Genomic DNA, 15,616 nt, shown 5'->3' with positions numbered 1-15,616 from the left:
ACTACAGATCGCCTCCACGCTGACGATGTCAGAAGTGTACGTGGATGTATTTTTCGAAGAAAAGTTTCTGCGGCGGAACGACCCAATTTTCTACGTCACATGCACAAACATAAGTAGGTCATGGTGACAGACGACGTGCACAGGATAGGTGAAACGTGTTGTGATCTCTAGTTTGTGGATTTGGGAGTGGATATGAGCTTAGATTGTACCATGAAATTATCAGAAAGAGAGCGTCTGATACATAGCAGTTACGAGTCGTGTCTCGTCATGAAGCACCACTACAGGTACCGTATGCACTCGTTAAAATGTAAGGACACAGGGTTTCTATGGCAGGATGTTATAGAAACAAATGTCATGTTAGTGAATAGTTATATTTATTGATGAGTCGGACAAAAGCTCCCCGTTCCTTGCTAACTCGAACAAAACTCAAAAAGACGACAATTACTTTAAATTAAATTATATTCCAATCTACCATCTTTCAAGTTCAACTTCAAGTCACACAAATAATTTCCTAGACTTCTGTAATGAGCGAGAACGGCGGTACTTACCTATGTAGAGCCCTGTGTTAGTGTTGAGCTGTCTCAGCTTCCCTGGAGATCTTTTGATGATTGTCGGTCCGTTGTCCACGGTAATAGAGCCCTCTTGCTCGTTCCTGAAATAAAGAAAATAACTTTACACAAAGCAACGATGTTATCTATCGCACGATTCAGCCGTAAGCCATACGTGGATTCACAAACTGATCATTTTAGAAGAAAGTAGTTAATAATGCTATGCTGTAGCGGTTTTTGGCAATTCTATGCATCATAAACAGTAAACGTTATTACTTTCTTCTTGCATACATTGAATGCTTCCTACGGAGTTTGTTTTAGGAGCTAATTCTCACACACCGAACTCACGATTATGTACTGAAACATTAGATAAATCTGCACAGTTCTTGCCTAGATAAATACACCGTCGTGAGCGTGCTAGACGATCACAATATTACGAATAAAAATGTTGTTGTAACTCACCATCGCCTCGGATGAGGTTGGCATGTGGTAAGTATTCTCGACTATCGCATTCAAAAGCGTGTGATCTGCTTTTAACTAAACAGTATTCTGTCCCAGATCTACAGTAAAAATGTGGCCGCAAACCGCACTTAAATTAGTAAAACTGTGTAACTTATTCACGCGAAAATATTATACTCCCAAGCGGGCGATCGACAATTTATATAAATAGACAGTGGCTGGTTAAAACTAATGTTACTAATATTCATTTCCGTACAAAACGATGAAAGACCCAAGTATTAATGTTTAATAAGAAGTCGGTGATGACATCGTTGCAGACGGAGCACGAGTTCGGAAAGAGTGACCTATTTTTGCCTTCTTGAAAGTAATAACCCGTCATTCGCATTAAATCACTTATAGAACCCACGGATTATATAGTTAAGGTATTCCGACCGTTGTTTGAACTCCATTCCTACCGAACGCCATCCACTTTTTGATTACATGGCCCTATTTACAGCGTTACGATCAAGCTTAGAGGTGGTGTGGTGCGCACATAGTGCAATGTGAAAGGCATCGAGATCGGAGAGCGTCACCTGTCTTTGCCTTCTTGAAAGTAATGATCCTCTCATTCGCAATAAATCACTTAAAGAAACTACGGAGTATGTCATCATCATCATCATTTAAGACTGATTATGCCTTTCAGCGTTCAGTCTGGAGCATAGCCCCCCTTATACAGTTCCTCCATGATCCCCTATTCAGTGCTAACATTGATGCCTCTTCTGATGTTAAACCTATTACTTCAAAATCATTCTTAACCGAATCCAGGTACCTTCTCCTCGGTCTGCCCCGACTCCTCCTACCCTCTACTGCTGAATCCATGAGTCTCTTGGGTAACCTTGCTTCTCCCATGCGTGTAACATGACCCCACCATCTAAGCCTGTTCGCCCTGGTTCATGGTGTGGGTTCCTGTAGTCATGTCCTAGTTCATGAACCACGGGCAACGTATGAGTGGCCAAGTAAGTGGTCCCGACAGTCGGGATACCAGTTACTTTGGAAGAAGGCTGGGCATCTCGGACATATTCTGAGTCGTGGTCAACTTTGTGCTCATACGGCAAAGACTACCAAATCCACCGGTTAGTCCCTCAGCCGTTAGGGGTAAAACCCAAGCCTAGCAACCTGCTTCCCTGGTACTTTAAATATGATGCTGGCAACAATCAGAGCAAAATGCCTCGGTACGGAGTATGTAATTTAGGAAATTCCGACTGTGAATTGAAATCCGCACATAGTGCAACACGAAAGACATGTAACACCTAGTGTTGACAAGGAAAGTCTTTCGCTCGAAGTGGTGTGTAGAGAACTGGCAAAGTTCACGCTCTCATTGATTTTACCGAACGGCAGATTCTTAGTAGTCCGTTGGCTGGGAACGACTATGGCAATACTGTACTAGCAAAACTCTTCGAGTATTCTCGCGTGGCTGTAGACAGTAACCGCAGAAAGTGGTCGAGTGAGACTGGAAGGAGCGATCGGCTAGAAAGTACGAAACGTACACGGCTAACATAGAAAAGTGCAATTCAGTACAGGAGGGTAGTCAGCAGTCAATGGAGCAACAGACAATGCACAACAACCTTGCGACAGGAAATCGTTGAGAAACACACTGTTAACCACATATTACTAAAATAACGATTGAAATTGTGGGCTGTTTTGACATAAAGACGTAGTTACGATTCTCGTGGAACTAAGGAATTAGGGGAGTCAGTTGCCAGCTCCGATCGATCGCACTTGTCTTGACATCACGAGGATGGCTGTGCCAGCATACACCATGAGGGATACTGCTCGACATGCGCATACTGGGTCGTACACGAGTTGGATACCACAACATTAAGTTGTCTGTGATCTAATAGCAGTTAACGTTAAACCTGCGTTATACGGTCAAAGAAATAGGCGTTGCAGGTAGACACGGGAATCTCAAAGTCTTGGACAAGGGCCTAGTGGAAGTAGTTTGCTATCGGCTTCTTCAAACCCTTCATGGAATTTCAGGTGATTGCCCGACAAATACACTCCTGGAAATGGAAAAAAGAACACATTGACACCGGTGTGTCAGACCCACCATACTTGCTCCGGACACTGCGAGAGGGCTGTACAAGCAATGATCACACGCACGGCACAGCGGACACACCAGGAACCGCGGTGTTGGCCGTCGAATGGCGCTAGCTGCGCAGCATTTGTGCACCGCCGCCGTCAGTGTCAGCCAGTTTGCCGTGGCATACGGAGCTCCATCGCAGTCTTTAACACTGGTAGCATGCCGCGACAGCGTGGACGTGAACCGTATGTGCAGTTGACAGACTTTGAGCGAGGGCGTATAGTGGGCATGCGGGAGGCCGGGTGGACGTACCGCCGAATTGCTCAACACGTGGGGCGTGAGGTCTCCACAGTACGTCGATGTTGTCGCCAGTGGTCGGCGGAAGGTGCACGTGCCCGTCGACCTAGGACCGGACCGCAGCGATGCACGGATGCACGCCAAGACCGTAGGATCCTACGCAGTGCCGTAGGGGACCGCACCGCCACTTCCCAGCAAATTAGGGACACTGTTGCTCCTGGGGTATCGGCGAGGACCATTCGCAACCGTCTCCATGAAGCTGGGCTACGGTCCCGCACACCGTTACGCCGTCTTCCGCTCACGCCCAAACATCGTGCAGCCCGCCTCCAGTGGTGTCGCGACAGGCGTGAATGGAGGGACGAATGGAGACGTGTCGTCTTCAGCGATGAGAGTCGCTTTTGCCTTGGTGCCAATGATGGTCGTATGTGTGTTTGGCGCCGTGCAGGTGAGCGCCACAATCAGGACTGCATACGACCGAGGCAAACAGGGCCAACACCCGGCATCATGGTGTGGGGAGCGATCTCCTACACTGGCCGTACACCACTGGTGATCGTCGAGGGGACATCCAAACCGTCATCGAGCCCATCGTTCTACCATTCCTAGACCGGCAAGGGAACTTGCTGTTCCAACAGGACAATGCACGTCCGCATGTATCCCGTGCCACCCAACGTGCTCTAGAAGGTGTAAGTCAACTACCCTGGCCAGCAAGATCTCCGGATCTGTCCCCCATTGAGCATGTTTGGGACTGGATGAAGCGTCGTCTCACGCGGTCTGCACGTCCGGCACGAACGCTGGTCGAACTGAGGCGCCAGGTGGAAATGGCATGGCAAGCCGTTCCACAGGACTACATCCAGCATCTCTACGATCGTCTCCATGGGAGAATAGCAGCCTGCATTGCTGCGAAAGGTGGATATACACTGTACTAGTGCCGACATTGTGCATGCTCTGTTGCCTGTGTCTATGTGCCTGTGGTTCTGTCAGTGTGATCATGTGATGTATCTGACCCCAGGAATGTGTCAATAAAGTTTCCCCTTCCTGGGACAATGAATTCACGGTGTTCTTATTTCAATTTCCAGGAGTGTAGTTAAGTAATTGTAATTTTCTGACTGTTCAGTATTAGTAACAAACCGTTGTTAATTGTTCACAAACCAAAGATAATTAGAGACCCATGAGCAAATATGTAGTGTCACGTATCTCAGTAATTACAGTTACACGTCATCATCGTCGCCATCGTCATCAGTAGTCCTTCTGCCTTACGGCAAGTCCAGACATGGTAAGTGGTCACTTCTCAGTCTTTCGTAGTTATCGTTTTTTCCCTGACACAATATGTTAGTTGGTCACTGTGCCTCTCTCTTTGTTTCTCTGTTGCTGTCTCTATCATCCTCTTTAAGTCCTTAATGAAGTAAGCAGAGTATTCTCAAGATGTGGGATAACCTAATTTTCTTCCTTTCCCTTACGGTGTCTACAAGGTTTCTGTTCTCCCAAAGCCTTCTCTGCAACTCACCCTCTCATCCCAGTTCGCGTCCTATAGCTTCTTCCACACACAGTGTCACCTGTCTTCTTTCTTCGTCCTTTCGTAAATCTGAAGTTTGAAACCTACTGTAGTTGCTGTCCATCTACGCTGATTTTGGCCTCCTCTCCTTATTCTCTCAATATTACATTCTTCGTTCTTTTCTTATTTACTATGATTCCGAATTCTTCGTATTTCTTCCTAGTCCTTCAACGACTACAACAAACAGGTTTTTGACTTCTATGAGCTCAGTATTGTCTCCAAGTAGGGTATTTATAGAGGGTGCAGGGAAGAAAGACACACAGTGTGGTCAAGCAGGTGGCGTCCCGTCGAGCAAACTTTCCCACGTAACAGGGGATGGGAGAAATCCGCCGTTAGGGGGCTGTAGCAACGAAGCGGCACCCAATTTCCGATGAGGAAGCGGAAGTGGTCACCCACTATTCTCAAAATTTCTGAGGCGGGACAGCCATTCGCAACGTGCTAGGAATTTACGACCAGGGTACGCTGATCGTTACTTCGACGACGTCAGCCTTGAAGCAATGCAGAACGAACAAATTTCGTAATTTTGCTGCGAAAAAGGCTTTTTGAGAAAACTACATGCATTAAAATTTAATTCCCTTGCAGTACCATATGCTGATAACATTGCTGGGCTGCTGTTTTCGCAGAATATCGTATCTCTTGAACGAATTAATTGCATTAAAGTTCTAGAGCGTATTCATTAATCTGTATAAGCGTGTAAGAGGGTAATAGAGTGGATGACTTGGTTGGCACACGTCTGCAGATCCGTTCTCACAGTAGCCCAAAAACCCTGGTCTACGCTTAGGAGTATGGAACGAAAAGCATTGATAATAAAAATAAAATGTAATACCTACAGCGACCCACACGCACGAACACAACATACATTCACAATAAGCAAAGACATAAACTTAATCTTCGTCTGAGACAATGGAGAACGTTGTCCTAGGATAAATTCCCCGTTTTTGGGGAACTGTCTTTGGTCGGCTTCAGGTAAATGCAGGAAATCTAAGCCCCTCTGTCTTGCTTCCCTAATCGATTGTAAGCGGTGCGATCAGCTGTTTGGAACTGTCTGTACGGTGATGCACGTTAAGATCCCAGGCTTCATACACTGCATTCCATTCACCCTGGTGGGCTCTCGTTTTTGCGTAATTGACGAAAAATATTCGGAATTCTGTGTGCATGCAGGAGGTTGTGGGTTCGAATCTGAACAAATACAGCAAGTTCTTATTTTTGCAGTTTTAAATCTTTATCGTGATGACTTTGATCATCATTTTTGTTCTATTAATTGATTTCAATGTAATTTTTAATTCCATTCCTTTATCATTTAATGTTAATCATAATATAAAAATGTTAATCGTAATATAAACTTCTCCATTTGCTCTCATTTTGATTTCTATCATTCCTTCTCCACTTGAAATCTTGGTTCATGTGCCTTAATTAATTTCACCTATTAAGTTCGATTTAATATTGTTTTATCAGCCCGTTATTTCTTCCACATTATTGCGGTCATTATATATCTTTCTCATTTTGCTTGTGTTTAGTTTTACTTATAAACCAATCTTTCATTAAAATTTTCATCTGCGTTATTTTGTCCACAGTGCGGTAGATATTTTGGTTATGTTTTACATACATGACGATTACTATGCAAAAAAAAAAAAATGCAGATCTGGTAACAAAAACACATTTTTCACACCACTGCACAAGTATAAATAGATTGTTTCTTCTTTTGTTTTTTAACTGATAGATCGGAATTTTCAAGTAATTGAATATTATAATAGTTAAACATAATTAATTCATAGTGACAAAAATTCCCATCGGAAAAAGAATGATGTAAAGAAAAAATGAAACAAATGAAAAAGTTCGTACGGTGGTTAAAATGATGTGAGAGAGGAATAGAACTAAAAAGTTACATTTAACTCAACTAATTTAATAAAAATCATGATCAAAGTCATTTTGATAAAAATTTAAAAATAAAAGACACATATTGCATTTGACAAAATTAGAACCCACAACCTCCTGCATTTGAAGCTGTTATCCTATCCACTACACCATGCAACCGGACTATACAAAGAGCCTTTCTTAATGCTCTTGCGTATCACACAAAATTCCAAATATTTATCGTCAGCTACTCGCAAACGAGGGCCAACCAAGGTGAATGCCCGCTGTTTGTATACCCGAGATCTTAACGTGCATCATCGGACAGAAAGTTCCAGAAAGCCGATTGCACCGATGGGAACCCTTCTTTGTTAGCAGTCGGCCGAGTGTAAAACAGCCCGCTCTACTCCTTGTAGTGGAGAGTAAATACAAGTGAATGTACAAGCGCTGAATGAGACACTACATAACAGATGAATGCAGTGTATTTACTTGTAGCATCATGAATGTTTAACAATCTAGTACAATAAGTAGAGAAACATTGACGAATAACAGCGTAATTGTCTCTCTGAATGAGGTCGGGTTGGCTAAACTGTATAAGTTGGGAATTATGATCATATCCGTGTGAGATCGACGTAGTGATAAACAGCTTAGCAGCGATTCTGTATGGAAGCAGACGTGTGTGCCGCTGCCACCAGTACGGCGCTGAGATGTGCATTCTAGCGGCAAAGCACTCATAAAGCTTAAATTAAACCAGAAAACAATGAAGTTCTGCTGTACAGTAAATGTTAAAGTTCTCGTGAAATGCTTTGTCTTTGCTTTGTCTTCAACCACGCGAGTTGCATATAATGCCACCCTTCAAGTGCTTTAAAGTGCCGTGCCGTTCAGATGCACCACAAAAATGATAAGTGAGTGCGACTTAGCTGACATTCAGTGAGATATAGAATTTTAACCGTGTTAACTTATATTAACAAGCCTCTAATCGGTCGTGAACACTTGGTCACTAGCGATTAAAAAGGGAGTTTTGGTTTACAGTCAGAGTTCGCACTGAAACGCACGTCAGAACTGATTTCTTTTCGTTGTATGTTTCTCTTTCTGTACACCTTTCCTGAGTCACAGTTGAACCATGTTACTCTTTCTTTTATATGCTTTTATTATGTGTGTGTGTGTGTTTATGCGTGTAAATGGAGGTATCTACTGGCCTGTAACTATCATTTGTGCATATTTTATGCTGAAGGTAATTCAAGGGCTACTTCTAATGTTAGGTCTGCATGTTAAGTCCACCATAACGCGCCCCTTCAGTAGGTGCTATATGTGAGACAATAATATGCTACCCAGCAAGAAAACATTTAAATTTCAGAAATAAATAATAAATGACATAGGAAACATAATATATTACGCACTGATTTCATTGACGATTTTGATAGTATTAGAGGATGCAAGTTGTCTCAGATACTTGAAGACAACGGTTTACCCAAATATGTAGTAGATGTTATAAAAAGTATATATTAACAGTCACGTTTAAGTATTAGAGGCATAAGTAATCGAAACAGAGAGAGCGTAACCTAAATTTAAGACACGTGTGGAGTTCATCACCCATGCCATTCAACATCTAGACAAACGAAATTCTGTTGGAATGGGTGAATGAACTGTATTTTTACTCTTTTAATTTTAAAAATCCTGGCTATATACTGTCGATGATATTTGCAGATGTACAGGTAATTGTTGGTAACAGCTAGATTAACAAAGAGTAGCGTAACAACTACAAAGATTCTTTGTCTCATACAGCTTGCAGATACCTGAAGAAAAACCAAAGATTATGACATTTTATTGGAAAAAAGTGTAATTCAAAATTCAATGAACAGGAATACAGTAGATCATGTAATAACATTAATATACTTAGGGTGCAATAAATCGCACGAATACGAAATTGATTTCAACATAACGTAGAGAAATTTAACTCCTCGAATGGTACTATTAGACCAACCTTCAACAGGAAAGTAAAACTTCTGACATTTTATAAAATACTGTTGGAATAAAACGAGGTTAGACTAAGAACAAGATTTCTCAAATATGTAGTAGGGTACAGGCAAGATCGAAATCGATCTACGACAGTAAAAGCAGAAAATTATATTAATAAATGTAGATATAAAAAGAAAGAAATAGAAGAACACACAGAGAAATGAAAAGATGAAATCTGTAGGATGGAGGATGACCAAGTACGAAAGAATAACAGAGATATGCTTCCTAAAACGACGAAGATAAAAGAGGGAGACCCTAATTTATACGTCTGTATAAGTAATCTCAATAATTCGGCGTAAGAGTCATAGCCTAATACGTGTAAGAAATCAAGATATGCTGAAGTAAACGTGCACACAGTGCGAGAAATTTGTGTTCCCGCGGTGTAACGCCTCCTTCTTGCTTGATAATAGGCAGAGTTCGGCGAGGTAGCGAGTCAACAGCTTTATCCACGTATGCTACATCCAGCTGAAGCGGTGGGTGGGGAGAGGACATTGACTGTAACGTGCCACCTAGACATTATCTCTGAAAAAAATATCGGGTGAACTAATGGGAGAGCTGAAGTGAAATAGGGTGCCAAGGCGTTCGTCAAGCCGCGCGGGGTAGCCGCGCGGTCGATGGCGCCCTGCCACGGTTCGTGCGGCTCCCCCCGTCGGATGTTCGAGTTCTCCTTCGGGCATAAGTGTGTGCGTTGTCCTTAGCGTAAGTTAGATTAAGTACGAGGTGCATTCAAGTTCTAAGGCCTCCGATTTTTTTTCTCCAGGCTGGAAAGAGATAGAAACATGCGCATTGTTTTAAAATGAGGCCGCGTTCATTGTCAATACGTCCCAGAGATGGCAGCACCGTACGGCAGATGGAATTTTACCGCCAGCGGCGAGAATGAGAACTGTTTTAAATACTTAAAATGGCGACGTTTTCGTTACTTGAACGGCGTGCAATCATTCGTTTTCTGAATTTGCGTGGTGTGAAACCAATTGAAATTCATCGACAGTTGAAGGAGACGCGTGGTGATGGAGTTATGGATGTGTCGAAAGTGCGTTCCTGGGTGCGACAGTTTAATGAAGGCAGAACATCGTGTGACAACAAACCGAAACAACCTCGGGCTCGCACAAGCCAGTCTGACGACATGATAGAGAAAGTGGAGAGAATTGTTTTGGGGGATCGCCGAATGACTGTGGAACAGATCGCCTCCAGAGTTGGCATTTCTGTGGGTTCTGTGCATACAATCCTGCATGACGACCTGAAAATGCGAAAAGTGTCATCCAGGTGGGTGCCACGAATGCTGACGGTCGACTACATGGCTGCCTGTGTGGCATGTTGCCAAGCAATGTTGACGCGCAACGACAGCATGAATGAGACTTTCTTTTCGTCGGTTGTGACAATGGATGAGACGTGGATGCCATTTTTCAATCCAGAAACAAAGCGCCAGTCAGCTCAATGGAAGCACACAGATTCACCGCCACCAAAAAGATTTCGGGTAACCGCCAGGGCTGAAAAAATGATGGTGTCCATGTTCTGGGACAGCGAGGGCGTAATTCTTACCCATTGCGTTCCAAAGGGCACTACGGTAACAGGTGCATTCTACGAAAATGTTTTGAAGAATAAATTCCTTCCTGCACTGCAACAAAAACGTCCGGGAAGGGCTGCGCGTGTGCTGTTTCACCAAGACAAAGCACCCGCACGTCGAGCTAACTTTACGCAACAGTTCTTCGTGATAACAACTTTGAAGTGATTCCTCATGCTCCCTAATCACCTGACCTGGCTCCTAGTGACTTTTGGCTTTTTCCAACAATGAAAGACACTCTCCGTGGCCGCACATTCACCAGCCGTGCTGCTATTGCCTCAGCAATTTTCCAGTGGTCAAAACAGACTCATAAAGAAGCCTTTGCCGCGGCCATGGAATCATTGCGTCAGCGTTGTGAAAAATGTGTACGTCTGCAGGGCGATTACGTCGAGAAGTTACGCCAGTTTCATCGATTTCGGGTGAGTAGTTAATTAGAAAAAAAATCAGAGGCCTTAGAACTTGAATGCACCTCGTAGTGTGTAAGCCTAGGGACCGATGATCTCAGCAGTTTGGTCCCATAGGAACTTACCACAGATTTCCAAAATTGTTCGTAAAACCAGGAACGTGCTCCTGCAGGCCTTTGATAACGGTTCTTTTGTTTTCGCAGCAACGTGAATGAGGGGGCCAAAGTCGCGGTACGACAAACATCACAGACCCAGCATCGGCCTAAACTACGCTGTCTACATATTTCTGGTTAAACGTCTCACTGGCCTGTCGGGGATTTTGGCGTCTTACATGTTTCGAAACGAGGCAAATTCAATACCCGTCGAACGGCGGTACGGGTCTCCGATCCGTTGCTGTCCAGGTTTGTGTGTGTGTGTGTGTGTGTGTGTGTGTGTGTGTGTTTGTGTGTGTGTCGTCTAGCGCACTGAAGATGAGCAGCATCATATGACGCTGTAAACAACCACCTTTTTCCAGGTACCCAACTCAAAATGTCCTCTGTATGTAGTTTCCTTCGCCAGGTTATCTAGAAAAATAGCTGAGTTGGACCCGCATTCACCTGTAGAGGCAATACGTGTCAATTCTGAAAGCGATAGTCAATGACAAAGCATGTAACTCGTCTCCATTACCTGTCTGTTAATATGTTTTAATGGCAACTATCTGTTCTTATGCCATGTTACATGGTTGTGAGTGGTACTCCGTTCCTTCTAGACACGTTCGACAGTCCGGGTCTACGCCCTAACGAATAGAGCAACTTCATCAACGGTATGGTCACAGGTCTGTACAGACACGAAAACAGCTGCCACAAATTACGTGACATTCGCACGTCTACTCGTTGTACTGTGGTGATTCCTTACAAGTGACTGGAAGTGCACACGATGCCATGGCTTAAGCCAGCGGTGTAGTGTGATCTGACCGCCTGTCCCCAGTTCTACACCGTCAGAGCACTCCAAAGATACCAGTTTGATTGACACTTTGCCCGTTGCGCTTACTGCAGTACGGTGTAGAGACGCACCTGATGGCCTTGACGCGGTGCCAGAGATTGTCGTCGACGCGAGTGGCGTTGTAGACGATGTCGACCTCGCCGCTGCCCAGGTTGAAGCGCAGGTGCAGGAAGCCGTCGGCGACCCCGAGCGCCAGGAAGTCCGCGGCCGAGGACGCGTCGCGCCGCCCGCTCCACAGCAGCACGCCCTCCGGCACGCCCGTCCGGAAGCGCATGTTGATGTTCACCTTGTAGCTCACGATCCTGGGCCGCACACAAGAGACAGCAGGTAGCTCAGCACCGCGTTTGTGATGTCCAACTAGCTACGCAGAGGTAAACGTCAGGTATACTCTGTACTTTCTCTCTCTCTCTCTCTCTCTCTGCCTGTCTAACACACACACGTGCACACACACACACACACACACACACACATATGCACACACACACAAGCACGCACTTACATTCGAATAAATAGCGTCGTTTCACAACCAAATACATAATGTGCCAGGCAGCCGTGTCCACTGTAACTACACTACTGGTCATTACAATTGCTACACCAAGAAGAAATACAGATGATAAACGGGTATTCATTGGACAAAAATATTATACTAGAACTGACATGTGATTACATTTTCACGCAATTTGGGTGCATAGATCCTGAGAAATCAGTACCCAGAACAACCACCTCTGGCCGTAATAACGGCCTTGATACGCCTAGGCATTGAGTCAAACGGAGCTTGGATGACGTGTACGGGTACAGCTGCCCATGCAGCTTCAACACCATACCACAGTTCATCAAGAGTAATGACTGGCGTATTGTGACGAGCCAGTTGCTCGTCCACCATTGGCCAGACGTTTTCAATTGGTGAGAGATCTGGAGAATGTGCTGGCCAGGGCAGCAGCCGAACGTTTTCTGTATCCAGAAAGACCCGTACAGGACCTCCAACATGCGGTTGTGCATTACCCTGCTGAAATGTAGGGTTTCGCAGGGATCGAATGAAGAGTAGAGCCACGGGTCGTAACACATTTGAAATGTAACGTCCACTGTTCAAAGTGCCGTCAATGCGAACAAGAGGTCACCGAGACGTGTAACCAATGGCTTCCCATACCATCACGCCGGGTGATACGCCAGTATGGCGATGACGAATACACGCTTCCAATGTGCGTTCACCGTGATGTCGCCAAACACGGATGCCACCATCATGATGCTGTAAACAGAACCTGGATTCATACGAAAAAATGACGTTTTGCCACTCGTGCACCCAGGTTCGTCGTTGAGTACACCATCGCAGACGCTCCTGTCTGTGATGGTTGTTGTCTTGTAAACATCCCATCTGTTGACTCAGGGATCGAGACGTGGCTGTACGATCCGTTACAGCCATGCGGATAAGATGCCTGTCATCTCGACTGCTATAGATACGAGGCCGTTGGGATCCAGCACGGCGTTCCGTATTACCCTCCTGAAACCACCGATTCCATATTCTGCTAACAGTCAATGGATCTCGACCAACGCGAACAGCAATGTCGCGATACGATAAATCACAATCGCGATAGGCTACAATCCGACTGTTATCAAAGTCGGAAACGTAATGGTACGTATTTCTCCTCCTTACACGAGGCATCACAGCAACGTTTCACCAGGCAACGCCGGCCAACTGCTGTTAGTGTATGAGAAATCGGTTGGAAACTTTCCTCATGTCAGTACGTCGTAGGTGTTGCCACCGGCGCCGACCTTGTGTGAATGCTCTGAATAGCTAATCATTTGCATATCACAGCATCTTCTTCCTGTCGGTTAAATTTCGCGCCTGTAGCAAGTCATCTTCTTGGTGTAGCAATTTTAATGGCCAGTAGTGTATAATGAAGAAAGACAACACCTAGACCAATTGCTAAGTTTTATTTGGATGACCGTTTTCTACATAAAACAAAAACTGTAGCTACAAAATTCTCGTTCTAGCTTTCAAAAAAATGTTACGCAATTTCCTCCTTTTTTCAGTTGGCACCTACACATTTGGAGTCGTGGTACAAAGTGAAATCACCACACCACAGCGGTGGAAGCATGCAGCAAGAACACATGGAGATCATCGTGCTTGAAAGTCGGTGTACCACAACCGTAACCGTAGTGGGAAATGTGGAAATCACTCGCCATCCGCTGGATTCCGCGAATGTCCATGCCTATTGACAAAGGCCGTCGAAACGAGGCAGCACCGTGTATGTTACGCCTTTGTGACGCCAGTTCAGAGGAAGTGTGTAGTCGCCTAATTAGCACGGATTGTGATAGCAGTATCTCCCTTCAAGTACAGCAACCGAAGTACCACAAAACGTTCCATATCATGAACGGTGTGCCCCATTCTCCTTTCACTCGTCTAGGGAAATGATACAATGTTGTGGCGAGGGAATTACAATGTGTACCACTACTGCATACAAGTACCTAAATATAAACAAACTATATAATAGTTTTGTAGCTTTCTTCGAGGCGACAGCGAAAGCTCTTTGGCTAACCTTCGTATCATCATCTTCGGATCCACGAAGCTGTTGGTATGAAGCGCAGCTTGTCATAAGTGTGAGGAATTACAGAAAGCCGTGTAACATCACCGTTGTTGACAAGCTGCCCTTGCAGCAATAGTAACGTGAAACTGAATGTAATCTATATTGAGGGCTTTAGACGGTTTATCTAAGTAAAAGGCAAGACGTTATGAGCGCTGTTTCACGTATATTGAGAAATACGTGCGTCAGGTCACTGTCTCTGAGTAAGATTACGTATTATTTAACATATTAAGAACTCGAATACACAGTATTAACGTTCCACGGTAATACTGATTCAACAGTTCGTTATGAACTGGCTTTAGAGACCATGACTTGAACAGTTCATTTCACGATGGCGGGAGCCGTTTCATAACGAACTATTAAATAAATATTACTGTGGAACACTACTACTGTGTATTCAAGTTCATAATATCTCTTTGTTCCTCCAAGAATCGATGTACTATTCGATAAATATTATCATTTAACACTTCATCCCACCAGTTGGTCAGCAGCTCTCGCGTACCCAGCAACAGTTTCGAGCACAGTGTTTCGTTTGTGAGTTGTAACGAGCTTCTACCAACAAGAAACGACCTATAGTTTTATTCGCTGTGTGCATTTCAGTTTAAAATTTTCAATTTGTTACGTATTTGCATTTCTGATAGCCGCAACTTCGATGAGTATGCTGATACAATAGCCCTATAATTAGTAATCTTATAAAACCATTCACTTGACGGAAGACCCATATCAGAAGGAAATGAGAGCAATCCGCTCACTTACAGTCCCATATCACTAACGCGGGATTTCCAGTAGAATTTTGGAACGTATGCTGTGTACGAAAATTATGAATTACCTGAAATGTAACGGTCTACTGACGCAAAGTCACCAAGGATTCACGAAATATGTTTCTTTTGATACACAACTAGCTCCTTTTCTTACTATGTGAAGAGTGCTGTGCTGCTCCGGTCGCAGGTTCGAATCCTGCCTCGGGCATGGGTGTGTGTGATGTCCTTAGATTAGTTAGGTGTAAGTCTAGAGGACTGATGACCTCAGATGTTAAGTTTCATAGTGCTCAGAACCATTTGAACCAATTTTGAAGAGTTCTGTGGACAGGGGATCTCTAATTAATTCCACATTCTTAGACTTCTAAAAGACTTTTGATTTCGTTCCTCACAAGTGGTCTCTAACCCAGTTGCGTGGAACTAGGGTGTCGTCGCAGTTGTACGACTGGATTTGTAATTTCCTCTCAAGAAGCTCACAGTATGTAGGAATCGACGGAAAATCATTGAGTAAATCGGAATTGATATCCGGCGTTCCCCAAGTAAGT

General features: G+C 44.3%; 1 protein-coding gene across 1 annotated transcript in view; it reads right to left on the bottom strand.

Annotated features, from left to right (window-relative positions):
• Positions 1 to 15,616, bottom strand: part of LOC126088464 (pikachurin-like) — a 1,041,406-nt gene that overhangs the window by 14,843 nt on the left and 1,010,947 nt on the right. Inside the window, exons 12-13 of the mRNA XM_049906606.1 lie at positions 11,803 to 12,033; positions 549 to 652 (exon numbers count right to left, since the gene is read on the bottom strand). Coding sequence (XP_049762563.1) covers positions 549 to 652; positions 11,803 to 12,033 — 335 coding nt within the window. The remainder of the gene's footprint in view (positions 1 to 548; positions 653 to 11,802; positions 12,034 to 15,616) is intronic.

This window comes from Schistocerca cancellata, chromosome 6 (genome assembly GCF_023864275.1).
Source record: "Schistocerca cancellata isolate TAMUIC-IGC-003103 chromosome 6, iqSchCanc2.1, whole genome shotgun sequence".
Classification (NCBI taxonomy): domain Eukaryota; kingdom Metazoa; phylum Arthropoda; class Insecta; order Orthoptera; family Acrididae; genus Schistocerca; species Schistocerca cancellata.
This window is presented reverse-complemented; position numbering and strand designations above follow the sequence as displayed.